This window comes from Dysidea avara, chromosome 7, assembly GCF_963678975.1.
Source record: "Dysidea avara chromosome 7, odDysAvar1.4, whole genome shotgun sequence".
In the NCBI taxonomy this organism is placed as follows: Eukaryota; Metazoa; Porifera; class Demospongiae; order Dictyoceratida; family Dysideidae; genus Dysidea; species Dysidea avara.
The window spans coordinates 21,248,628-21,275,984 of NC_089278.1; the positions used below are offsets into that span (position 1 = coordinate 21,248,628).

General features: G+C 38.1%; 4 protein-coding genes across 4 annotated transcripts; all 4 read right to left on the reverse strand.

Moving 5' to 3' along the window:
* Nucleotides 1-599: 599 nt before the first annotated feature.
* On the reverse strand, nucleotides 600-3,074 carry LOC136260373 (uncharacterized). The gene is made up of 2 exons (XM_066054085.1): nucleotides 771-3,074; nucleotides 600-694 (listed from the first exon to the last, which is right to left on the reverse strand). Exon 1 carries the CDS (start codon nucleotides 3,029-3,031, stop codon nucleotides 1,331-1,333), a length of 1,701 nt encoding a protein of 566 aa, XP_065910157.1. The 5' UTR covers nucleotides 3,032-3,074; the 3' UTR covers nucleotides 600-694; nucleotides 771-1,330.
* A 9,796-nt stretch (nucleotides 3,075-12,870) lies between these two features.
* Nucleotides 12,871-14,804, reverse strand: LOC136260635 (uncharacterized). The gene has a single exon (XM_066054443.1). The coding sequence runs from the start codon at nucleotides 14,720-14,722 to the stop codon at nucleotides 13,184-13,186; it is 1,539 nt and encodes a 512-aa protein (XP_065910515.1). The 5' UTR covers nucleotides 14,723-14,804; the 3' UTR covers nucleotides 12,871-13,183.
* A 4,132-nt stretch (nucleotides 14,805-18,936) lies between these two features.
* Nucleotides 18,937-21,297, reverse strand: LOC136260849 (uncharacterized). Its single transcript, XM_066054733.1, has 2 exons — nucleotides 21,182-21,297; nucleotides 18,937-20,674 (listed from the first exon to the last, which is right to left on the reverse strand). The coding sequence occupies exon 2, from the start codon at nucleotides 20,669-20,671 to the stop codon at nucleotides 19,079-19,081; it is 1,593 nt and encodes a 530-aa protein (XP_065910805.1). The 5' UTR covers nucleotides 20,672-20,674; nucleotides 21,182-21,297; the 3' UTR covers nucleotides 18,937-19,078.
* Nucleotides 21,298-22,397: 1,100 nt separating this feature from the next.
* Nucleotides 22,398-24,392, reverse strand: LOC136261098 (uncharacterized). The gene is made up of 2 exons (XM_066055066.1): nucleotides 24,377-24,392; nucleotides 22,398-24,302 (listed from the first exon to the last, which is right to left on the reverse strand). The coding sequence occupies exons 1-2, from the start codon at nucleotides 24,390-24,392 to the stop codon at nucleotides 22,399-22,401; spliced, it is 1,920 nt and encodes a 639-aa protein (XP_065911138.1). The 3' UTR covers nucleotide 22,398.
* Between the last annotated feature and the right edge of the window lie 2,965 nt (nucleotides 24,393-27,357).

Consider the following 27,357-nt stretch of genomic DNA (forward strand, 5'->3'; position numbering starts at 1 on the left):
AACCTTGTTACCGTGTAGTTTATTTTGTACTGTAAGTTAAGTAATGCAAGTCTTGCCAGGGCTCCTGCACTGATCACTCCTTGGCTATCAATGTATGGTAACCCTGAGTCTAGGTTCCTGTTTGTATATTATATATTCTCTTAATAATCAATAAGACGTTTATCATCACTGTAGAATACTTTTTAAAAACGTACTGTCGGGTGGAAGGTAGTCACTGGTGCTTATACCTTTTGTGGAAAAGACCATTGGTAAGATAAATCAGCTGCACACCCATGCAGAGTATTTGTGACATTGAGATGCTCTTAATAGGGTGTTAATTTATTTATGATTACTGGGCAGTCAGCACTGCCGAAAGGATTTACAAGATTACATGAGGTAGCTATAATTATCAGCTGTGGTACAAATTGTTGTTGAGAAGTGATTGTATGCCAATTACTTGTAAATTCATAATAGTTAGTCACCTCTATACACCCTGTAAATACAGGTAACTCATTTACTTTTCTTGAACAGTCACTAAGATTACGTACGCTTTAGAAAGTTTAAAGTGTTGGATGATTTCTTAGCTATATTTGATAATATGTGATGACCATGATAATGTCTTATTCAGCAAGGTAAAGACACAAATCAGTTTCTTTTAGGATAGAATTATTCAGTGTATAGTGGTGAACTATTCAAGTACCCTAATAGAGCTGACCTACAGAAGCATTGCAATGTTGAGAAAAAGGAATTCAAAGTATTTCAGTGTGAAAAAATGTATTTGCCTGGTCTACCTTTTCCTGCTTGGCTGTTTCAGAGCAGTCATACAAAATCATCATGTGATATGATATACCACATGTTCCCAGGGTAAGATTATGGAAGATCGGTGGTGTTCCTTCTGCAAGTTTAAAATAGCAATAATAAAAAAACTCAGTGTACATGGAATATATAATTACCCTTTTACCAGTGTGAGGTCTACCCTACATTTTGCACTTACTACCCATGTACCTTTCCCCTGTGCCAGCTTTTCTGGATACTGTAAAACAGACTGCACACCTTATAAGTTATCATGGATTAGGGAGTATTTCAAAAAGCAGACAAAATGAATGCTAATCATAACAGCTGTACTCCATATACAGTAACACTGAGCAATTGAAAGTGATGTCTGAACAGTTAAATGGTTTTGGTGTACCGTTCCATATTCAGTTGAATTCATAATTGATATGAATATCTTCAAACCTGTTTAATAACAGCTAGATAAAGCATGCAATGATCTGAAAAGCATTAATTTAATATCAACACTCTGTAACATAACTATGAGATAACTGCCCAGGTGCAGCATGCCCTATGTAGTTCAGGACAAGGTGCCATACATCCCACCTTCATATTTCTTTGCAGAGGAAGAGCCATCTATCAACTTCATTAGTCGTCGCTGATGAATCTTCTTTGTGACCCCAAGATCTTCTAGTTCTTCTACTGTGAGGTCAGCCAACAATTCACCATCCACTTGCTCATGCTGAAAACTTTCCTTGTACTGACCAAGATTCATATCCACAAGTAGTTGGAGTATGCGGTCAACATCCATCGTCCTCAAGTAGGCAATGTTTTCCTCTGGGGTTGGTGAAGTGATAGTATCTATAGGAGGGTCTGGTGAAGTTACAGGAATGGCTGGTTTGTTACTATAGTGATCTGTTAGTGAAGAGTATGGACTTGATAGCGGATGTATATTAGGTAACAGAGGCATGTATTGTGTCTGGTGGTTGTTTTGTAACAGAGGCTGTGCAGCATCTGGTGAAGTTACAGGCACTGTTAATGGTTTGTCCTGATCTGTTAGTGAAGAATATTTACTTGATAACGGATGCATATTTGGGAACAAAGGCATATACTGTGTCTGGTGGTTGTTTTGTAGTAGAGGCTGAGCAACATCAATTTCTCCTGGTATTGGCTCGTAAATAGCTTCTGGACGTTCCAAATCATAAAAATGTGAACTCCCGTCATCTTTTTGAACTTCTTCATAAAATTGCTGTTGAATTTTCAATGACTTCTGACTCTGGGCAGGGTAAATGCTCGTTTTGACAATGGACTGTTTAAAATTTTCATAAATATGTTGAACCTTGTTGTAAATTGGTTCCATGTTAAGACCTGGTCGTACAGCACATTGTATTTGAATTGGCAAGAACATTGGGAGCTCAATCATAGGATAATCGGACTCACCAGTTATGTTGGTGCTGCAGATGTAGCTGCGAAGTGATTGTGGAGCTTCCAATACAAGTAGAGTACTACTGTAAACTTGCAATAGTTTTTTGGAATGTTCATTTTCACTGAATATTAGAAGGGGAGCTGGAAATTCATTGATGTGTTCTATGTATTCACTAAGATACATCCGTACATCATAGGGGTCGGTTGAAAATTGACCCATACAACTAAGCCCCAGCTTTAATCTATTCCCACTCCTGTTTATACATTTTAGTACCGTATTTCTCCCCTTTCCTGATATTTTCTTGGGAAAGATAATCTCCCCTTCTTGCACAGATGATCTTTCAGATGTACCAGAGTAAGATTTAAGCACCTTTACTACTTTGGGTAGACCCTCTTTTCTTTGTATCAAGTCACTTACTGTTGTGTACTGATGGCAAGCTGTTTCGGCATTTGAGTCAGCAGTTGTCTGATAATAAGGACTGAACTGAAGTAAGGAATTCAGTGGGAGGTAATAAGTTTCTGATTTGTTACGTGTCGTTGCCTTGACAACTTTTGAGGACTTGATAAAGAACAGTATAAGTTCTTCACCCTCTGACATACTGAGTTGCTCAGTTAGCCCATAATGGCCTGCATAAACACGTACTGTTTGTGGTAGCTGAAAGTGCTTAGCAAAGTCTTCTAATGTGTACGGGTTTGATTTTATTATTGAAAAGGTACCTGTCTTCAACAGCTGGCTGGATCGCGGCTGGCTGCGGCTCGGCTGCGATGATGATAGGTGAGGTAGCATAGGTGATCTAGTGTTACTGGCCTCGGTACTGTGCTCTCCGCTGAATGAAACAGACAAACGGCGTGCCATTAGGAAATCTTTGACTTCGACGATCTACCCACTCAACCGATACGCATACTTCTAATAAGCTCATGCGTGAAAACACGTGGGAATGACTTGCGTATGATCATAGGCGGCGGAAAGGGGGGGGCTAGGGGGCTAAATCCCCCCTCAGAATGATATCACAAAGAAATTATCTTTCTTGGAGTGGGGCTGAAAACCGTGATAAAGATCGAGATACTCTAATAGAGCAGTCACTCTAATAAAGTATTGAGTGTGTAGCGAGCTATGTAAGGATTTTTATGTAGTTTATCAGCTAGAAATGGTAGCTGGTGAGGTGGAAAGCTCTTGTTAGTTGGTTGTGACCTTTTTTTTTCTTTTTTTTTTTGGTCTCACCTTACCAAACTATAGAAATAAGTCTGGGTTAGCCCAGCCCCCCCCTCATATCAACTACTTCCTCCGCCGCTGCGTATGATAGAATTGTTTCACGGGAGAAAATCTCGAGAGATATAGGGCAGAAATCAGGGCAAAGTGAGTAGTAAGGTATATATTATCTATGGTACAATAATAACAAAAAGCAAGTAAGGGGGCGTGGTCTCGACGAAACGGCAACTCGTTTGCAGCCATTCAACGGTGCGTTTCTGAGCTAGGTCGTATGAAAATCTATTTTTAAAAGTGGGTCGGTTGAACCATCGAAACAACTAATCAAGGTGGCGTAGCCTTATGTAAATTAATATTACAGGTAAGTTCACGTGACCCAGGGACACAGATTTTTTAGAAATCCCGTTATGCGACGCTAAGCAGGCGCTTGTAACCATGGCAACGTAATATTTTGTGCGCTTAATCAGTGTAGTTTGATGCGCTTTTTGGACTACGGGGACTTCATTTGTTCAGTTAATTCACCTGCTTCTCAATTGTACACCGTTGTCTTCCTCACCAGTAAGTTGTGTTTTGTACATTACTGTTTGTATTTCTTAACCTTCCCACATTAATAAAATAAGATAAAACTCAAGTAACTCTTTGCAATATTAATAGCTAAGTCGAGAATAAGTCATTAGTTATTTAATGAATCGTTCCTCCTTGGTGGTGCCTGGCCATTATAGTTGGTTCACTACTACTGTTACTGTCTACTGGTACAATGGGGTCAAAATGACAAGAATCTAGGTGGGCTATCTCCATGTGGCTTTTATTTGTGCACGTCTCTTCAATAGTTTTCAGGTGTGTAAGTGGAGTGTACTTCCTCCAGTGAGATGTTTGATCTTGACTTGTGCTGGCAACGTAGATTGGCACTTGGTAGAGTGTTGCTGCCCCTAGTAATTCAACCTGTGTGCCCCATGTACCAGGCTTTGCCATGTTGTGTAAATGTCTGTCAATGTTCCTGTCTTGTGTTAAATATGGTTGAAGCATGTGTTTGTGTTGCTTGATCGATAAACCGTGTGATGTCTTCTGTAGTCTTCACATGCAGGTAGAGTGTTGCTGCCCCTAGTAATTCAACCTGTGTGCCCCATGTACCAGGCTTTGCCATGTTGTGTAAATGTCTGTCAATGTTCCTGTCTTGTGTTAAATATGGTTGAAGCATGTGTTTGTGTTGCTTGATCGATAAACCGTGTGATGTCTTCTGTAGTCTTCACATGCATATCTTGGTTTTTGTGTACATTAAAGGCAAGGGAGCGGAACAGACAGTTCCCATCTCCCAACACGCTCTCAATTCTTCTTCCTTGTCGTTTGAGGAAGAGAGCTGCTGCACTAAAGTTACTACTGCAAGTGTTAAACAAATGGAGAAATTGTGGGGGGATTGGATCATCGGCTATTTTGGCTGTTGGTAACTTGTTGAGTGTGCCTGCTGCTATTCCCTATACAATCAGTATTTGATATTATTGCCGCAACATATACACGTACCTGGTAATATTGTGCAACGGACATCTTTGGCAAGGAATTAGTTGTGCATTGATCTATTTTAAAAAATGGTGTCATTCACATATAGCTTCAACTATTACATACCTGAGTTCAAGAACAATGAACTTAATGCTGTTGCACTTGTTACTGCAGTTAGTGTTTGAGCAATAGTATCTGTTTGAGCATAAGTGACATATGAACATCTTGTTAAAACCTTATAAGCTTGCAATGTTTCTTGAAGTACAGTCAGTCGTAAATTTGCACTGTTTATTGCAGTACACACTTTCTTGATGCATGTTTTCTTAAGCCGTCCTGGACCACCATTCTTTTTCTTGTCCTTGCAGTGCTTACAGCAGCCGCAGTCATCTGTGGTGGTACATCCATCACGCACTCCACATCTGGTATGTATACGCTTGCTTCCCACTATAATATGTTATACCAAGTGTACAATATACTTTTATTTTATTTTATTTATTAATGCTTTACAGCACAAGTGCTGAAGGTCTGTAGGACACCTGGTCCTACAGCCTGCTCAAAGACTTTAGCTACTTAGACTTTAACTACTTAAGGTGTGTTTGAAAAGTTGGAGAAAGGAGAAAAAATCCATGACTGGACCTAGGTAGCCTCGAACCTGCAGCCATCCGATTTACGCTCAAACGCTTACAGGAGTCTACCAGGTGGTCAGGATGTTTTTTCCTTGTTATTTTCATGTAATTATATCCATAGGAATACAGGTGTATAATCATTCTGATTGCGTCAAGCAAGAATACAGATGCATGTTTACAGTACACTGTATGTGTGCATTCATCTCCTATGCAGTTGATAGCTCAATTTTTTATTAACACATGGATGGATTTATAGCAGCGTAATTGAAATTTTTGTTACATCTGTAGTACTACTTGACCTACATAACATTTCAAAACCAAATATCTGTGTCTGCACCCCATGAAAGTTTCACCATATGTTCTTATGATGAAACCGTAAAAGTATACATTCTGTTACTATACAACAGGAAATTATTGATGAAAAGAAAATTTGACGAATTCACAATTAATCAGCTTTAAAAATTTGATGAAAAGCAGGAAATCACAGATCTAAACCCTAAGTAAGTTTTGAGGTGATAATTGACACAAATTAAAATTTGACAAATGTAACCAATAATTTGTTAAACTTGTCAAATTTTTTTTTCTTCAGAGTTTCCTGTCTTGCGGTATGATTCTTTCCAAATTTGTGATGAAGCATTCTAATTATCTAATTATCTAATTGGCTGAAATGTTGAGAACTAAAAAAATAAATAAATACAAAATCCTGCTTTTGTCAGGTACGTATCAGCTTATTGACAACATGCTACTGTATATGGTTAAATTTTAAAGTATGTACAAATCTTTATACACACAGATTTTTGTCTAAATTTTTGCAAAATTAAAACTTACCATGTCAACATATTACACATTAGCAACTGTCTAGATGCACACGGACATTTTTATTTTAAGAGTCAGGTAAATCAAAGTGCACACTTGGGTGGTACAAGAAGCTGATGTACAACACCAGTGTGTTTGTTAGTAAACAATTATGTGATTTTCCAATATTCCTTTGTGCATCCATATACAGTAATGCTTATGTGTACTTGTACATACCAGTTTCACGTTCTTTCTTTGTGGTTACATCATCCTGCACTTCAGTGGTATCCTGTGCAGCACATGACATAATCAGTATGTTTATACCACTGCAGGCTGAGACTGGATGAAGAAAAAAAGCAACAAGATGTACTGAGATAACACTTGGTTACACCGTTACCATGAGACATAGTGCAAAATACAAAAACAGACACATTTGCTCTACAAGCCACATACAACATAGCAGATGTGGTTGTCATTGAGCTCCACCCCCCCCCCCCTCCCCCCATATACTGGTTGCTTATATATACACGTATATATGCATATGTGTGTGTGTGAGTAATTTGATACAGGTTGGTGTGCATGGTATAGCTATTATATAACTGAACCCCCAAATGTATAACAATTCTACTAACATTTCTCCAAATTGTATGTAATACAAACCACTTTAATAGAACAAATCTTACATAGAATAGCATTCTACAACATGGCAGTTAGAAATTGTTTCGTAAGAAATTCTCAATAATTTTGGTGTATGATAATCAAACCAATGTATGACTACATGCACCTTATATGTATTCATTTGTTAATGAAGAAAAGTGGCAGGAACAAGTAGGCCTTACACATGGGAATGATAAATTATTGTAGATACTACATATGTGTCACCGTGTGCAACTACTTGTATATGAGCAAGCTTGCAACCTTAAAAATTGTTCTACTGTAATCTCATAAACTACACATTCTTTGTGGACAATGAATATCTCTGGAATAATATGTGAATATGTTTACTTTCACTTTGAGGTCAAAACAGCTACTATATGATACATGCACATGAACACTACAGTGCAAATATACCAAAATAGTTATCAAAAGACGTTATGGTAAATGTGGCATATTTAGGTACGTGTAAGAAAGCATACCCATGCCTTCTCCAAGTTCACCTTAGCTGTAATTCTCTTTAACTCTATGGCTGGATACAGGCTCACAATTTCATGCAGACTAAATAATTAAGAACTAATAACAGTATGCTATAATATTAGTGAATTACCACTGATGCTATACAGTATAGTCTGACCACAAACTGGTAACTTAGTGGTAAGAAGGATTATCCTAAGCAAAAGCTTACCTGAGCATCACTTTCTTGGGCCAGTTCATCTATACCCAGTTCAATAGGTGGTAACACACCTTTCAGTTGTTCTGTCAAGCTTACAGCGTCTACACAACCATCACCACTCCTCACGTCGACAAGCGCAAACCATTCAAAAAATGCGCGAATATCACGTGACCAGGTAACCTTGGTTACAAGCGCCTGCTTCGCGTCGCATAACGGGATTTGATTTTTAAACACCGCAAAAAATCGAGAAACTCTAATAGAACAGTCAGGGATTTTATTATTAGAGCATGCAGTCACACTACCCTAATATTAGAACAGTCAGGTATATATGCTGCACTACTAATGTTTCTGACTAGTTTTGTTCTTGACTAGCTGTTACCGGTATATATTGTAACCTGAAAGTAACTTCAACTAGTATGTTGCATTAATAACCACTAGCTATAACCTAATAGTAGCATCAAATAGGCCATGGCTTTAACTTTCCTAACAATTCAAATGTGGTCCTCTAATGATTAGTCTAGTAACTGGTACACTGACCGGAAAGCCGATAACATTCGGCGAGCTCCAACTTCAACTGCAACTTTACCATAACTAAATAACTGTATGGTCCTAGATTGCAACCATTAAATCATCCACTTTTCCACATGATCACTGAAAAACACTAGACTGGAGCCGGCACTCAATGACTCAAAATTTTGACAGTTACTTTTCTCAAGGTTTACTGATAGAAGGCTGGAGACACACACTGTGCTAAGACTTTCATGATTGATGATTGAATGAAGAGTTTCTGATGTGTAAATTAGTTGAATTTCATTTGGATCATTTGAACAACTTAGCTAATAAATAATACTTTCCTGATATAGGCTACATGAGTAGACCTTTCCTATAGTACTGCCTTAGCTATACATTGTTGTGCTGAGTTGTTTTAAAGCAGTGTATATAGCTAGCCATCAACAATTTTCCTAGTGCAATTTTGCAGAAGCATGATTACTTATACTGTAAGAGTGTTGGTTAATACACTATAAAATCAACATGGGTTGGCCAAATTGAAGAAATAATACTAACAGTGTGTCATCACAGTATACATTACTGGTGTATATGTAAGAGTCTATAGTCCTGAAGTCCTGATCATCCGCCAACCCGTATCCTTTTGCTGGCTAGGGAGTGGCCAGAAACTAAGGTATGACTTGGAGTGGCCTAAATCATAGATAATAGATTATCTATGGCTAAATAGATTAGGCAAGTGCTTAGAATGCTGAAGTACCTCCTTCAAAATTTTGAAGAAGAATGCTGAAGCACCTCCTCCTATGTGTGTTTGTGGCAGTAAAGTTGATGTTTTTGAAACTCACGGTTTATCTTGCAGGCATAGTGAAGGCCATATTCCTCGGCACGCTGCAGTGAATGAAACTATTTGTCGTGCTCTGGTGTCTGGAGGTGTACTTGCTGTTTTGGAGCCAGTCGGTGTGTGTCATAATGATGGTAAGAGGCCAGATGGCATGTCTTTGATTCCTTGGTCACAGGGCGTACCCTTGCTCTGGGACTTTACCTGTTCAGACACCCTGGCCCCATCTACTTTATCTACTTCTGCAAACGGTGCCAGTCGGCTGGTAAATTCTGCAGAGTCAGCTAAGTTCAGAAAGTATTCTTCTCTGATTCCATCTTTTTACTTCTCCCCTCTACGTGTTGAGACCCTGGGTGCTTGGGGATCATGTGCACACTCATCATGAGGTGGATAGGTTCCTGGGTAATGGAACAGTCTGGTGATAATAGGGCCACCCAATTTTTAATTCAGAAGGTTGCTATTGATGTTCAACGTGGCAATGCTGCTTCTGTAATGGCAACAATTCCATCATCACAGGATTGGGCTGAGTTTGCCTCTCTGTCCACTGTTTGAGCGTGAAGTCCTTTTCTTGTATTATTGATTTATATTATTATCTTTTATGTTGAAAAAAAATTAACAACAAGAAAATGTTTGTCATGTACAATGATAGATAGCTAGCTATGTATATCAGGGTGAAGTAGTATAAAGAGTAGCTTACAGGAGTATTTAAAATCATAATACAAATTACAAAGCATTTTACGATTCAACATCAAGCTTATGTGACATAAGTAAAACCGACAGGATTCTACTGGACTTTTGCAAAGCATTTAATAGCTAATAAGTTTTCCTACTGTTGTAGTTAAGTACTACAGAATCAATGGTTAGACAATTAACTGGATTGCATCTTTCTTAACGACACAAATTGTTTGTGATAACTTTGCTTCAGAAACTTTTGATGTTTCCAGTGGTGCATTTACGGCAGGGCTTATAGGCTCCTCATCTTCTAGCTTTGTCAAATCTGACTGTCCCTTAACTTTTTTGTAAATGACTGCCTACTATGCTGTTGAATCCATTAAAAGCATGACTGTGAAATCCCAGAATGACAGGCCTTGTCTGAACAATTGGCAAAAATGGCAGATTCAATTCTAAATGTGTCATGATAAGAGTTACCCCCAAAGCATATCCAACTTACTCACATTATGCGCTGTATGATAGGATACTTACTCATGTAACTACAAGATGTTATACATATATATATATACACATGATCTTACAACTCTGTTAAGATTCCATTTAGCAGGCATTTACTGATATTAATATTAGTGTGAAGATACCATACGAAAGCTGAGTATACTCCAGGACTTGTCTCATACATGTACACTATATGCATCCCATGTACTCTGGTCCTCCTCTAAGTAGCTAAGTGAGGGTTTTCTGTATTATGTACATATGATAGGGCTGAGTTGGCTCTTATTGCACCTCGTATTCAACACATGTAGTTTACTGTCCAAGTTTAGCAGTGTCATATCAACCCTACAATGGGACAGCTTGAGATATAATACCCGTTTGTGCTATGTAAGTTGGACATTTCAATATCAAAAAACAGATATGTCTACTATATAGCATTCTTTGTGATATTTAAATTTAATTTATGGCCTCCAGTTCAAAAAGATTTAGTTGAAGAGACAAGAGGTTAGAAAATTCCATATCATCATGCCACCACTCGACCCAGTTCTGTGCCTTCTATGCTTTAGGCCACACCAAATATTTTCTCTGTTTTCTGTCCTGGAACTCAGGCAAATTTGCATGCGGACAGGTGGTCCATTTCCATTATTCCATTATAAGATTGGCAACTTTTCAAGCTATTATTTGCCTGGCACAACCATAAAAAAACTGCTTAAAAGCATGCTTAAGCTTGTACCTTCATTTTTAAGTTCCTAAATAACACAAATGTGAATTTGTACTGACTTGATAGCACTGTTGACATGTGAGCTGACGCTGTTACAAGATGGCTTTTATCTGACCCTGTACCGAATGTAAGAATAACTGGATAATAATGGAAGAATATGGAATAATGGAATATTTAGAGCTGACAGTAACCAGATGTGGGTGGTACAGAGAATTTATTTGGAATGGCCTTACTGATAGAATACCATTACCAAATGAGAAACCTATCATCAGTTCATTGTAGAATGCAGCAGATACCAGCAGGGCATACCAGGGGTGCTATGGTTTTCAGAAACTATATTCAGGCTTGATTTTACATTGACTCCATTTGCAGGTAAATACTTTAATAGAGCAGTCAGATTTTGTATTTTAAGTTTACCTGTACCAACACAGCAATAGTCTAAAATTGTATCCAAAGTCTGGGGACATGCTCTCAGACCCTGAATGGCATCCATGTCTGTTGTATGCTTTAAACCTCACATAACTCCACCTTTTAACTCTTTAGCCTGATATTGATATTGTGCCAACATAAACAGCCTATATCATCAATTCCTTATATATGTGTTACCAGATTCAATCACAGAATACATAATTTCAAAAATTTCTTAGGTGGAGCATGCCCCCAGACCCCAAAACCTGCCACCAAAATTCCTTGTTGAGACCTAGTAGAAGAACTGAAAAACATAAAGTATAGGTGGAAATATCCAAAGTGGTGAAACATATCACATATACATGGTGACTATCATTAGATACTTTCAGTGAGTAGAAAGACAAATTCAATAATGGAGTTGACAGCATTCAGTGGAGGACTTAAACCATGTGTGACTATGACAATTGTAACTGCTGCCACATACCCAATGATCTCTGACAATTTTGTATTTTAAAAACATTTCCTTAAAGCTTAACATGCTGGTAAGTGAAAACAGTTTGTAAACTTGAAATTCTGATGATGTTAAGAAACCACACATACATGGACAAAATGCTACTTCACTATGCACTAGCTATATATACAGCACTACTGGTGAAGTCTCATGCACCTATACCCACTATTACCTCACAACCTCTAGCAGGTCCTTCATGACTGTACTATTGCTGGATCATGCATGTAGCCATAGCCTAAGATGGACTGAGGTTTCTGGCAGTGCTATATATATATAGTGGAACCTTTCAGAGAGTCAAAGGATGTTCTTCATAACTAAGGACAATGATTTTGGTTGCTGGCTACTGATCAGACAACTTTTATTCAGGTACATTACAAGTAAAATGGACTGGTCAAACACTTTGTAAGATATAACTTGAAGCCAAACTGTTACCTTGCATAGTTAACTTAGTATTTCGTCCTAGCTACCCAACTGAGTATTTAATTCCATCTATATACAACACCAGCTAGTCTGGTTTGCCTCAAGTTTAGTTTCCACTACTTCTATAGTATTTAGCTACTGAGCTGCTTCACGCAATAGTGAGGTTTGGCCAAGAATCTCTATGTATAGCAATATAATTACTAGGATCATTATGTAACTTCAAAGTTTGCTTCTTGCTGAGACATTATCATATGGAGTGCTTTTCTGTAAAGAGAGTACCACCATCAGTGACCATCCTGTTTGGAGAGAAATTCAAAGTGTGTTCGCAAGGATGGTCCTGAAAGAACTACTTCACTTTTAGTATGTATATATATACTGATAATTCAGAACAGTTGCTATTTCCCATGAACCTATGCAGTCATGTGGTTAAAAGCTACATACAAATATATAGCTACTTAGATGAGAATTATAAACCGTTATCTGTACTGGGCAAACTGTTGATAACTTCAGTATACTTTTTCAATGATTCAGTTGGTGGATTGCTCCACTGTCTATAATGTATTGGGTAAAACCTGTTCTGAGACATTAGGAGTTAACTTCAGTTATAATTAGTTGTCAACAAACTGAAGGATGGATAAATTGAATTTGTGATACACAATTGATATAGACGCATGTATACTTCATGAATGTCCGTACTCTGTATAATGTGTATGACGTGTCCTTTAAGTTATGTGTATCAGCTTACTCATCAAAGCTGCATCTACAATATGCATTATAGCTACCATATTTTTAAATGTTAGTTGAGTAATCCTGGGCAACTGTCACATGAGTACACACATCAGAAAAACATCAGTGTAGTGTGCAAGAAATGTTGTAGCTAAAGTACTGATTTACCAATTACTCTCCTACCGTAGTTTCTCTAATAGTCAACATAGCTATATACATGAGTTAGTTTTAACATGGTGTGCACTGTGCTTTAAATGCATGTCACTTATGTACTAAATTCGTAGGCTTAGACAAAATACCGTATGTTCCGCCTTCATATTTCTTTGCGGAAGAAGAGCCATCTATCACCTTTAGCAGTCGAAGCTGATGGATCTTTTTAGTGACCCCAAGATCTTCTAGCTCATCTTTTGTGAGTACAACCAGCAACTCACCATCAACTTGCTCACGTTGAAAACTATCCTTGTACTCACCAAGGTTCATATCGGCAAGCAATTGTAATACAGTTTCAACATCCATCGTCTTCAAGTAGCCAATGTTTTCCTCTGGACTCGAGGCAGTAGTTTGATAAGTGCTGAAATTTGGAGCCATGGATGCTTGAGTTGGCTCTTTGATATCAGATGGGAAGGATTGACTTCTGGCAGGTGGTGGTGGTGGCTTTATTGTAGTGGGTACCATTTCCATTGCCTCTCCTGGTATCTGTTCATAAATATTTTCTGGTCGTTCCAACTCATAGTATGACAAGCCATCATCGTTTGTGACTTGCTCATAGTATCTTTGTGCCTCAAGGCTTTGTGCAGGATACATGCTTCTTCTCACCATGGATGGATCAAAATGCTCATAAGCATGCTGAACCTTGTAATATATTGGCTGCATGTAGAGAGACGATCGTTCCATACGCTGTATTTGAATTGGAACAATCATTGGAAGCTCAATCATGGGATAATCAGCTTTGCCAAATATATCGGTGCTGCAAATGTAGCTGCGAAATGGTTGAAAGGCTTCTAGGACAAGCACAGTATCAGCATGCTTGGAAAGATTCTTGGATTGCTCTTGTCCACCAAAAATCAGACTCGGAACTGGAAATTGATTGATATATTCTACGTAATCATGAAGACACATTCGCACGTCAGAAGGCTCAGTTGAAAAATTACCTACGCAGCTCTGATTCAGTCTCAGCACATCTCCATTTTTGTTCTTGCATTTAAGCTCCACATTGTTTCCTTTTCCGGACACTTTCTTTGGGAAAATGATCTCACCTTCTGATACAGATGTCTCTTTAGATGAACCAGGGATGGAACTACACACCTTGACTACTTTGGGCAGGCCATCCTTTCTTTGTATTAAATCTCCTACTGTTTTGAAGTGATGAGAAACACCTGCGGTTGAGTTACCCTTGCCACCACTGGTAGCCGCAGCTGTCTTTGGCTCATAATAGGGACTGAACTGAAGCAAGGAATTAAGTGGGAGATAATAAGTCTCTGACCTGTAGCGTGTTGTTGCCTTAACAACTTTTGTAGATTTGACAAAGTACAGTATCAGCTCTTCTCCTTCTGATATACTGAGTTGTTCAGTTGATCCATAATATCCTGAATTAACACGGACCATTTGAGGCAATTGAAAATGTCTCGCAAACTCCTCCAATGTGTATGACTCTGACGTTATGACTAAATCTTCCTCAGTTTCCTCGGACTGTTGCAGCTTAGTTGGACGAGGTGGGCGTGGCGGTGGCTGAATAGATGTTGTAGCCGCTTCGGTTTTGTCTTTACTCGGAGTGGTCCGGCTTGGCGAAGAGCTTGCCATGATGAACTTTAAACCAGGCTATTTGGCACAAGATTCGGCAGGACAACACTGCCGACATAAACGGAAGTCACGTGCATCTACGTGTAATATCATTGGACAAATTTTTATTTAATTAGTAGTATTAGTATTAATTTCAGGAAAAAGGCACAGCCTGTGAATCCTGTTCAATTACATGCATACAATGAATCATTATAAAAAATAATGATAATCAGTCCAATGTTTATCTAAGAGATTCTTGAATGAAGTTAATGAATCAGCAGTGTAGCCACTGAAACATTAATTTCACCATGTAGATATAGTACACGATTGTGTTTCATTACATAGGCGATTCTAAGGGGGGGGAGGAGGCATGGCCCCCCTGCTGAAAAATAACTTTTTAAAAATCTTGGGGGAAAGTTGCAGTATAGATAGGCACTGCTATTTTTAGCTTTTTCATGCTTTTAGCATAAATTTTCAAGCCTTCAAATTGCAAAAATCCTTCAGCCTCTGGGGATTGCACCCTCAGAAATTCTACTTTATAATTACTAGGTGTACCACAAGGATCAGTGCTCGGTCCAGTGTTATTTCTGATATATATAAATGATATTGTAACTAACATCCACAGTCAGTTGAGACTTTTTGCAGATGATTGTTTAGTTTATCGTCCTATCTACTCACCCGAAGATCATAAGATACTCCAAAGTGATCTTGACACATTATCATCATGGGCTGATATTTGGCAAATGGAATTTAATGTTTCAAAATGTTGCATCATGCAGATATCTACACTACATTCTGCTAGTGAGTTCTCCTATACAATGTACAAAATCCCCTTAGAAGTTGTTGAGAGACATCACTATTTGGGAGTACTTTTAGATAACAAGTTGTCATGGACCCCTCACATAACTTCAGTGTGCAATAAAGCTAATCGTCTACTGGGATTTTTGCGAAGAACTCTCCACCATTGTCCACCTCACTTAAAAGAACATGCATATAAACAGATTGTCTTGCCATCTATTGAATACTGCTCTTCTATCTGGGATCCACATCAACAATCACTCATTCACAAGTTAGAGATGATACAACATCGTGCTGCACGTTTCGTGTTAAATAGACCTTGGAGAAGGAATCATAGGGACAGTATAACTGAAATGTTAGTGGAATTAAAATGGCCAACACTGGAAGATCGTAGGAAACAGGCACGTCTGATGCTGTTGTTTAAGTTTGTAAACAAATTAATTTATGTTCCAAATCAGTATCTGCCAGTGTTATCTCCTGCAACAAGTACCAGGGCAAACCATCCCTTGAAGCTATTACAGTTGTATGCCAGAACAAATCGATATAGTAACTCTTTCTTACCAAGATCAATACCAGACTGGAACAATTTAGATATGGAAGATCTTGACAATATAGACTTACTTACTTTCAAGAACTGTTTGCAAAATGCATAGACACTAAAATTTTGTTTTTGTACATTAGCGATTTACCCAATGGGTTTTGCTAATCAATAATAATAAATAAATAAATAAATACTACAGCCATACAACAATAGTCATGCTGTTCCCTACTTGGCCCCCCTGAGGTCAGGTCTAGAATCGCCACTGTGTTTCAAGATGTGATTTGTGATGGGTTGAAATTGTTTAGTGAAACTGAATGGCTCCTGCACTGATGGTTGCTCAAGAACTCCCGGCGGCCCCTGGTTGCCGGCCAGGGGGAGTACTTACTGAGTTTGCTCCCGGACCTGGCAGCCTATGGGCCACAGTTTGAAAGATGCTTTTAACTGGCATTTATTCAATCTTCAGCTAACTGCTTGTAGCAACAATTTTAAGAGATTAAATTGCAAAAGTCTAAAAACTTTTGGGGGTTACATCCCCAGACCTCCCAGTCCCCTTAACTTAAAATCTACTGCAACTATGCTGTACACCTTCCTTCCCTGTATGTCAGCTCTAAACATGCCACTGTTATGCTGAACTGTTACTTAGTTACTCTTCATTATTTATTGGCAATATTGATCACTTAGTACAAATGTAACTATGGCACTGTTGTTCAATACAAACTCTGATGCTAATTTAACAGTTTAACATAGGAATCTGTACCAGGAAATATACCAATGTGTGAAAATGTGCTGCATAAGGGACATCTTGATACATTATTATACCAGAACAAGCAGAAATGCTTCATTGTCATAGGTACAAGCACACTTGAGAACTTTTTGTTCACTTGATGATATCAGCTACTTTGGGAAATCAGTCAACTAGCTACAGCTGATAACTCTTGTATAAGATTTAACCACTGCTGGTAAACAATTCTTTTAGCCATCTAAGTAGACAGTGAGTCTGACATTAGTTCACCATCTTCACTCATGCTGGATTGCTCCATAACAACCAGTAGATAAACTTACTAATTGTGGTAGGAGGAATGTGCATTCAAAGTCTTCAAGCTGATTGGACAGTTGAAGAATATCTTTAGATATTTACTTTATTGAGGTATCTGTGGTAACATGGTAACATGCTTCAAAATGTGTGCTGGTTTTAAAGGAATTGGATACTTGTGTGCTTTTGGGGTAGCTTTGCATGACATAATGTTTGCTTTCAATTGACGTCCTTTAGATGTATAATATGACATTGACATGTATACTGTATAATCCAACAAGTGAGTGTGTTAGAGTATAATAGCACCTTGATGTATTATTTTGAAATACGTCAAGCAATTAGCCAATAGTTGTCAAGGTCCCTTGACAAAAACCTGTAATACTAATTTGATTGGCTAAAATAGTGTGGTGTGTTTCTATTAGAAGTAAATGTCAGACTTGACAACTAGTGTTACCATAATGATAGATGCCCCATGGCATAACAATAATGTGGTTGCTTAGCAATGGTTGCTAAGGTAAACGTCACTTTGAGACCACAGCAACAGTTGCTAAGTGTGATTGGTCTTTTGCAGTGGTTATTTTTTTGAATTTCTGCTGCCTAGTAACAGTTGTTATGGTTGTCGGATTAATTTGCAATAGGATGGATGGCTGTGGTGTTCGGGATTAATAGTTCTCGCATTGTAAACAGGAAGGAAATATTCGCCAAGCACTATTTTACTCCTTCCTGTTTACAATGCTCGCACTATTAATCCCGAATACCACGGCCATCCGTCCTATTACATATACTAATTCACTGCGCAAGGCCATGCTGATAGGACTGAGTCATGTAACCATTTTAATACAGCTAGCTATATATGATTACTCACTTTGTAACAGAAACAAAATCCTATACATAATCAAAGCGGCAGTTACAGTAAAAAATAAGTATGTTAGGGCAGATACAACATCATAGGGTAAGCTGTTTCAATCATTATTTATTCTTGAGAAACTAAATTTTCTAGTAGTAAACCAATTCTTGTAATGTTTTAGTGCATTTAACCTTGCTGATATCTATCCATCACATCCTAATTATATACCATGAAGGCTTAACTTCAATGATGACTGGTAAACATAGAAACGATGTTGATGTATAAATATTACTACATTGCAACATTCAGAGTATCACCTTCCAAGCCTCTTTAGTTGACTGGATGCATACCTCAGTTGTTATCACAAAACAATGGTGACATGTATGTTAATTTGCTGTCCTCAATTACCACAATCTAAATGCAATTTCATGCATTACTACCAGCCTGGTAAGATTGAGTTACTTATAGCTTAATTAAGCCAGCATGCTACATATTAAATATTCCATTACAGGAGCTTATAAGTGCCAAAGGTACCTTGCGGCACTTATGAGCTCCTGTTAGCTATAATGTGCATACATAGTTCAGCCAACTAACTATAGCTAGTTATGAGAACTCTTCAAGTTATGTTGACTCACCTGCCCAATAATTTAACTTAACGGCAGTTTGTGTGGTCATGGCTAAGTATACATAATGTGTATCGGACAGCTCCAGTAAGCTATCAGTGTCAAACTGGTAAACTATTCACACCTTGTATCATCCCACACTTCAGCTATTGACAGTGTCATACAATATCATGTACTCTGTATGGCTTTTGACCTACCTACCTGTATTTTATGGTTCATTCCCTTCACTGCTACTATGGTCTAATGGATTGTTGAATGACATACCATGCATGGTTATCTTAGCTAAGTCAGCTAACTATCTTCAGGTATATGTTACATATGTACATGTAGTAACTTTCATGCATGTTACTTTGTATCAATAGCCTTACATCTGGGCAAGATGTGAGTAAGATTTGTAATGCAGTTATACACATGTATAAATTTAAAAACTTTCTGATAATATATTACATACATTATGATGCATTTGATTCACAAGTTATATTATTATTACATGTGAAACTATTTATATCATGTTTACAATAGAGTGTAATAAGTGTTAAGACAACATACCGTAGATTCCACCTTCATACTTCTTGGCTGAAGAAGAACCATTTATCAACTGTGTTAGTCGTAGTTGATGAATCCTCTTTGTAACCCCAAGGTCTTCTAGCTCTTGTTTTGACAGCACTACCAGCAACTCACCATCAACTTGTTCACGTTGAAAACTGTCCTTGTACTCAGCAAGGTTCATATCACCAAGTAGTTGTAACACAGTTTCAACATCCATTGTCTTCAAGTAGGCAATGTTTTCCTCTGGAGTTGTTGTGGTGACTGGATAAGTACTTTTGTTTAAAGGCATAGAATGTTGTGGCATGATTGGCCCTGCTACTGGATTAATGGGGTATGAAGATGGTATTGATTGATGTCTTCTTGGTAAAGGTATAAGGTTTCTGCAACTGTTTCGTCCAGGGAGTGGTGGATTTGAAACTACAACAGTGCTTGGATTCTGTTTGTTATACTCTCCTGGTATCTGCTCATAAATAGCATCTGGTCGCTCCAATTCATAATAGTAGGAGTTTGACTCGCCTTTTTGCACCTCTTCGTAAAACTGCTGTTGAAGCTTTAACTCACTGTAACTTTGTGAGGGATATATTGTCATATTTTTTGCAACCATGGATGGAATAAAGTTCTCATAAGAATCTTGAACTTTGTGATATATTGGCTCCATGTTAATACCAGGCCTTTCTATGCATTGAATTTGAATGGGTATTATCATGGGGAGTTCACTTAATGGATAATCGTTTTCCCCAAATATGTCAGAACTGCAAATGTAGCTACGAAGTGGTTGAGGTGCTTCCAGGACAAGCACTGTTCCTGTTTGAATGTAAAATAGCTTCTTGGATTGCTCTTTTTCACTATAAATTTGAAATGCAACTGGAAATTTGTTAACATGCTTAATGTACTCAAGAAGATGCATGCGTACGTCACAAGGGTTGATTGAAAATTCACCAGTGCAGTTTAGTTCCAGCTTTAATATCTTTCCAGTTTTATCTGCACATTCAAGTATCTTGTTTTTCCCTTTTCCTGACAATTGTTTTGGAAAGATGATGTCACCTTCCACTACAGATGACTCTTCAGATTTACCAGAGAAAGTCGTACACACCTTCACTGCTATAGGTAGATCCTCTCTTCCTTGTATCAAGTCACGTACTGTTTTGTAATGCTCAGAACCTGCTGCACTACTGTCAGTTTCATAGTAAGGACTGAACTGAAGAGAAGAGTTCAGTGGAAGATAGTAAGTTTCTGACTTGCTGCGTGTTGTTGCCTTAACGACTTTTGCTGACTTGACAAAGAACAGTATAAACTCCTCCCCCTCTGACATGCTCAATTGTTCAGTCAACCCATAATGACCAGTGTACACACGCACAATTTGAGGAAGCTGAAAGTGTTTGTTAAATTCCTCCAATGTGTAAGAGTCTGATTTTATAATGATATCTTTCTCTGTTGTCATCACCTGGTTGGATCCTGACCTCATTTGTGGTTTGATTGGTGGTGGAGGGCGTGATGGTGTGAACTGAGCGGTAGCTACATCACTTGTGTGACTAATGCTACTTTGCCTCTTACGTGGAATTGGTGGGTTGTTTGCCATACTCTATAAAGTGATGACAATATAACAATTTAACTTGACTGTAGTGAAAATATACTGAGTACTTAACATTTGTATATAAATTATTTAATCAAGTTAACAGTGCATATTCACCACAGCACAATCTGCCAATACCGATGCAGTATATACAATATGACTCATATCTGGGCTTCAATGGATATAGTTATGATGAAGTTTCACAATTAATTGTGTCCATTATAGTGTTAATTAAAAAACATAGCGTATAGTTATACTGCATTAATATGATCAAGAGTGAATTATTTACTCTTGATATGATGGACAAAAGTTTTAGTATACAGTGAGTTCATATAACTAGTCAGCTGTTAGCCTTGATATAATAAGGTGAAACAGTAGGACAATGTTTATCAAAAATATCAAATAAAAATTTTCTCTAGGACTGTCAGATATATAACATCATTGCTATAATATTAACTCTCCATATGCTTAGATAAATAAAATGCAGTAGCTATATAGATCTATATACGATCTTACATGTATCTGTAGGTAGTATAAACTTCATCCAAGTAGTTATAGGAGATAGTTGACAGGTACTAACTTTTAGTATAGTACACATTAACTGGAACTGTACCTAGCTATATCATTTATAGTACTACTACATGTGTAGGTGTTGTATGGAGACATACTTACATGTCAACATGGCAACCTTACAGTTACGTAACTTTATGCTTATACAATGTCACAAACTATTTGGTCAAAGGAATACCTTGAAGCATATCCACATCACTTTGTGTTTCATATACTGCTATTAGATTAATGGCAATACTGTGGTCAGGAGCAGTACCATCTTCCTATACTATTGATCTACCACAATGTGAATAACTGTTGTTGTTGTTAGCAACTGTCATGTCAACAAATGCACACAAGATAAGCACACAACTATATATGTACATTTCAGTAACCACTAAACCTGGGAAAATACATAGAAGCCGTGGACTAAGATGATCAAGACCACAGTGCCAAGGAGTCCAATTTTCTTATTTGGAATGCAAACATTGTGTAAGAGTTCACAATTTCCACTACTAACTGTATACAAAGTGGGTAGTGATATACAGTACACGGCAATCACTAGTGTGAAACAGCAACATCACACAAAGGTAGTGATACACTATTGGTGTGATGAAGATTGCAGTGGAAGAAAGTATTTAATGTTGGTTAGTAAATGATAGAAGCACAATCAGCCGTTAATTGTCTCAAGCTGATATTGTTCACTTGTCAACCGCCATCCACAGTGATGGTGGTTGTTTTGGTAGGTGTGCAGGGTTCCATGATTCTCCTATATGATTAAGCAAATAGGACCAGTGATATGATCAGCCACAAATTGTGGATCCTGATTGCATGAGCCTTTTGGGCAAAATATCTGGGGTTGAATCACATGCAGGGATTCTTGTGTGGAGGTTGTTTCTGTATAGAATAATATATCACTGCAGTACTTTTGCTAACAATTTTTGAAATCATGTATAAGTGGCTATGCACAAAAACATTACAAGAAAATGTATGCATGAAAGATTGACAGCTTATATGAATCTACACAACATAATTATTATGTGTTCAAATGATGTCTTGTCTAACACATGTACCAAATGAGTAAATATATATACAATGTTTTTGAAGTGATAAACAATGCTAATGTTAATAACAATCAAGACCAATACACACAAAATGCAGGTACACACAAAGTAGAAACAGTGTTAAGACAATGTGCCGTAGATGCCGCCCTTATATTTCTTGGCTGAAGAAGAGCCATTGATCAATTTCATTAGTCGTAGCTGATGGATCTTCTTTGTGACGCCAAGATCTTCAAGTTCATTCTTTGTGAGATCAACAAGCAACTCACCATCAACTTGTTCAAGTTGAAAACTGTCCTTGTACTCAGCAAGGTTCATATCACCAAGTAGTTGTAACACAGTTTCAGCATCCATTGTCTTCAAGTAGGCAATGTTTTCCTCTGGAGTTGTTGCAACAGTAAGAGTCGTGCTAGTTGTTGCAGGTACCATAGGTTGAGTTGGATCTTCCAGCATTTCATAAGTTGGCTGCTTGTTACCTAATGGTATAGGGCTAGATGGAATCACAGGTGGCAAAGAGCCAGATTTGGCTAACGGACTAGTGAGCACTGAAGGTGGAAGTTTGTTTGATGCATGTTCTGGCAATGGCCACTGTGTAGGAGATGTTAGAGAGTTTACAGCAGACACTAGTGGACTTGTAACAGTAGCACCAGAAGCAGCAAATGGAACACAAGAAGGATTCATTGGTGGAAGGCTTGGTGGTAACTGCACTTTTTCTACTTTCCTAACATAAAGAGGATTTTCTACAGGTATTGGTTCATAGATAGCCTCAGGTCTTTCCAGATCATACAAGTGTGAGCTTCCATCATCTTTTAGGGCTTCTTCATAAAATTGCTGCTGAGCTTTCAACTCCTTTTGATTCTGTGCAGGATACAGGCTCTTTTTAATCATGGAAGGTTTGAAATTCTCATAAGCATGTTGTACCTTATTATAGATTGGCTCCATATTAAGCCCCGACAGTTCCATACATTGTATTTGAATTGGCATGATCATAGGAAGCTCAAGTATTGGATAATCTTTTTCACCAAAAATGCCAGTACTGCAAATATAGCTATGAAGTGGCTGTGCAGCTTCCAGAATAAGCACAGTGCCTGTACGGAGGCAAGATAGCTTGCTAGACTCATCATTGTCATTGAAAACCATAGCAGTGTAAGGAAATTCATTGATGTATTCTACATATTCCAAAAGGTGCATTCGTACATCAGAAGGATCAGTTGAAAAGTCGCCCACACAATTACGGTCCAACTTTAATTTTTTCCTGCTCTTGTTTATGCATTTCAATACCATTTTCTTCTTCTTGCCTGACACTTTTCTTGGAAAGATCAGATCACCAGCTGACACAGATGATTCTTCAGATACACCAGAGAAAGACCTAAAAACTCTTACTACTTTGGGTAAGCCTTCTTCTCGCTGAATCAAATCACCTATTGTTTTATAGCGATATGTCTGTGATTCATTCTCTGATGTCTTGTAAGGGCTGAACTGGAGGGAGGTATTTAGTGGAAGGTGGTAAGTCTCAGCTTTGCTCCGTGTTGTTACCATTATAAAATTTGAAAACTTGATAAAGAACAAGATGAGCTTTTCACCCTCTGACATACTGAACTGCTCGGTTATCCCATAATAGCCAGAATAGACACGTATGATCTGTGGTAGAGGAAATTCAGCTGCAGACTGTTCTAAATCATATGGTTTAGATGTGATTTCACATCTGTTACTACCAGTAGGTGCAATAAAAAGAGCAGTGCTAGCTGGTGTTGTCACTACTGTTTCAGACTCAGCATAGTCTGGAATTTCACCAGGCAATGTTTTCTCTTCTACTTCAGGCTTTTGTGCAGCTACACACCTGGGAACAGTGTCATCATACAGCTTAGTGGTATCTAATGAAGTAGTCTGTGTACTTGTGCTCTCAGGAATTGGAGGTGTTCTATATGGGATGGTTGAAGATGAGTTATATGGTTTTGGCAAGACTGATTGTAGATTAGTGTATTTGATCACATTTGATTTGAGGTCTTGTTCGTTTGGAATTTGAGCTGTGGAATTTAAACTATTAATTGTAGAAGATACTTGTGTAGATGCCTTAGTTTGTTTTGGTGGTACAAGAGACTTTGACTCTTCTTCATTTGTGCTATTTGGTAATATATTAAACTTTGTGCGTGGAGCAACTATGGGCCTCTTGGGAGTATCACAAATTGGAGCAGACAGTTCGGTGGCCTCTCTGGAATCTTTATTAACAGCTTTTTCTTCAGCCATAGTGCTAGCAAGAACAAAATTGCTAGTTATCAAAATGTGGTACCCAATCTTACACACATACAGTAACTAGAGCATGTAGCTACAAATCTAATTCAAACAGCCAGCTGCAAAAAGGGAACGGCCAAAATTGATGCGGGCAGTGATGGGAAACAAGGAATATAATAATGATCTAATCGATATAAGCGCTACCCAGACGAGGACGAAACTAACTGATGAGTCTGGCCGGCGCCATTCTTTCCTTTGATGTGGTGCGTTCGTTCGCTCAGCTCCTTTGTAATTGTAATTTGTAATTGTAATTTTTAAGCAGGGAGTCCACTCAGTAAAACTGATTTTCAGTGGAGCCCTGAACAAACATACAATAGACACATACAATAACTAATAATATACAAAAAAACAAAAACAAAACAAACAAACATACATAATGCTACTGGGCAACCAGTAGCATTATGCAGCTTTTAACCTGCGTAATCGATACTATCCGGGAATTTGTTGCCCCAGTGTCTCTTGTGTGTCAAGAGAGGCAAAACTTAGTTTGCTTTCATGTATCTGTGCATCATCTGATCCTCAGCTGCAGGAATTGGGCTTGCATCTCCATCTTGGTAATGATTTTCTGCAGTTCCAGAATCAAGATTATTCCATATTGTCGGCTGCCCAAAGCCAATTGTCCGATATGCCATCAGCACGGTTTCTTTACAAGAGAGCTAAGGATGATTTGACTAGTAAAATTACTTCTGACAGTGAAGCCCATCTCAATCAACTCACTGTGCAATGCAAATTTTTGGATTCTGCTAGGTTAGAAACTAGCTGCAGAACATGGAATAAGTTAATGACTGGATTTCACCCTGGGCAACTTTCTTTCTTGTTGAGAGCATCCTCGGACACTCTGCCTACTGCTGTTAACCTGCGTCGCTGGCACATACAGTGTGGTGCCAAGTGTACCCTTTGTGACTCTAACCGGCCAACTACCGCTCATATTTTAGGTGGTTGCCCAGTAGCACTATCCCAACAAAGGTACACCTATAGACATAATCAAGTACTGTTCACTTTAATTTCTCAGTTAATTACTCTCTTTTCTGATTGCCAGACGGTCAGTGTCTATGCGGACCTGCAGGGACATCGTTTTAATGACTCTCCTCCTGAAACTATCCCCTCCAATGTCTTAGTCACTCCTTACAGACCCGATGTTGTCATCTATAACAGACACTCTGCATCGATGGGCATTATAGAGCTTACATGTCCATTGGACTCAATACATCATTTGGAGTCTGCACACAACCGCAAGCTTTATAAACCTGAGTATGTACAGCTTTTGGCTGAATTGGATCGTTTGAAGATTCCTCACTGCTACAGAACTGTAGAAGTCAGTGTTTTGGGCCATTTTCAACCTAGTTCTATTGCTGCAATTAAGGATGTGATAAATTTTACCCAGCAAGTATCCCTATTTTCCAAGGGAAGTGCTAGAAATCTTTTGTTCAAGATGGCCAGTGCCTCAATTTCTGCTTCACAGAGAATATTTTATGGTAGGAACTCTAAAGAATGGACAATCAACCCGGACTGTTTTTAATCTGTATATAATTTAAGCTGTAACTTTAGTTTTGTACTTAAATATAATTTTTTTTCCTTGCCATGCCCACTGCTGTCCACTGTTGGTCAGACATGTGGTCGCATGTTGTCCGAGGACACACACATAATATATAATTTGTTTGTAATCATGCATGTTTTCTCATCAATTATTAGTGATGGTTCCCTTGCTTACACAACTAAGACAAAATTACACAGGAATTAAGAATTAAGATAATAATTACGAAATGACGACAAAGTGGCAGCCCCAGTAACAGTGGACTTAAGGTTGTTCCATAAAACAGTTCCTCGGTAGAAAAAAGTTCGCTTGCCACACTGTTAAAATTCAGGTGTACCAAAAGCACCTTTAGGGGTGTCCAGTTGCATGTTTAAAAACAACTCCCTTCAGGTGTTAGAAAAGGGTGCTGTGGTGACACTTAGAGGGTGTGAAAGAAGAGTGCTTAGGTGCTGCAAGAAATATAACACCAGAGTGTAAAAGTGCTACAAGACTGAGGTGTAAATCCAGGGTGTGTGGTGGGGTGCACTGTTAATTTCCAACACTTTCGTGGGGGTGGATCTCCTCCTATACCTTCATTTTCATTGATATATTTAGGAAACACATATTATGACCTGTGAAATACAGTAATTCAACATGATTACAAGTACACTTACTTCCTTGTCTTTCTACACTTTATATGTAAGTTGCAATTTGTACTTATAACGTAACTACCAAAGAAACTTTTAATTGTGGGAGTTCATTCACGGAAACACCCTTGTAGGTGCAAAGGGTGTTCCCATTACACCTCATCAATGGAATATAGTTGTATTGATTATCATAATTATATAGAAGTGCAGCATTTCATGCATAGTAAACAAATTTCCTTTAGCACAATGTAAAAGCATTTATGCAGCTATTGTTTGGAAAACCAATCCACATATGACCGAATTTGACAAAATAAGGCTTACACACACATCCACTTTATGACTTTGAAGCACCATAACTCATTCATTATGTAGGAGTATGCCATTAGTTTCCAATTTTGAACTGGTATTTTACTATGCTATGGAAGGACTTTGTGCAAATTTTAGGCCAATAGCTTGCTGAGTAGTCAAGTTACAGCTGGTTAAAGTCAGAAAATTGGATGTGTGTAGAAGCCTTGTTTTGTCAAATCCGGTCACATATTTATTTTAGAAGTTTGAGATAAATGGTTTAGATTTAAAATTGCCAAAGCACACATATGAAATTACACCAGAGATGCATCAATTTATTACCTT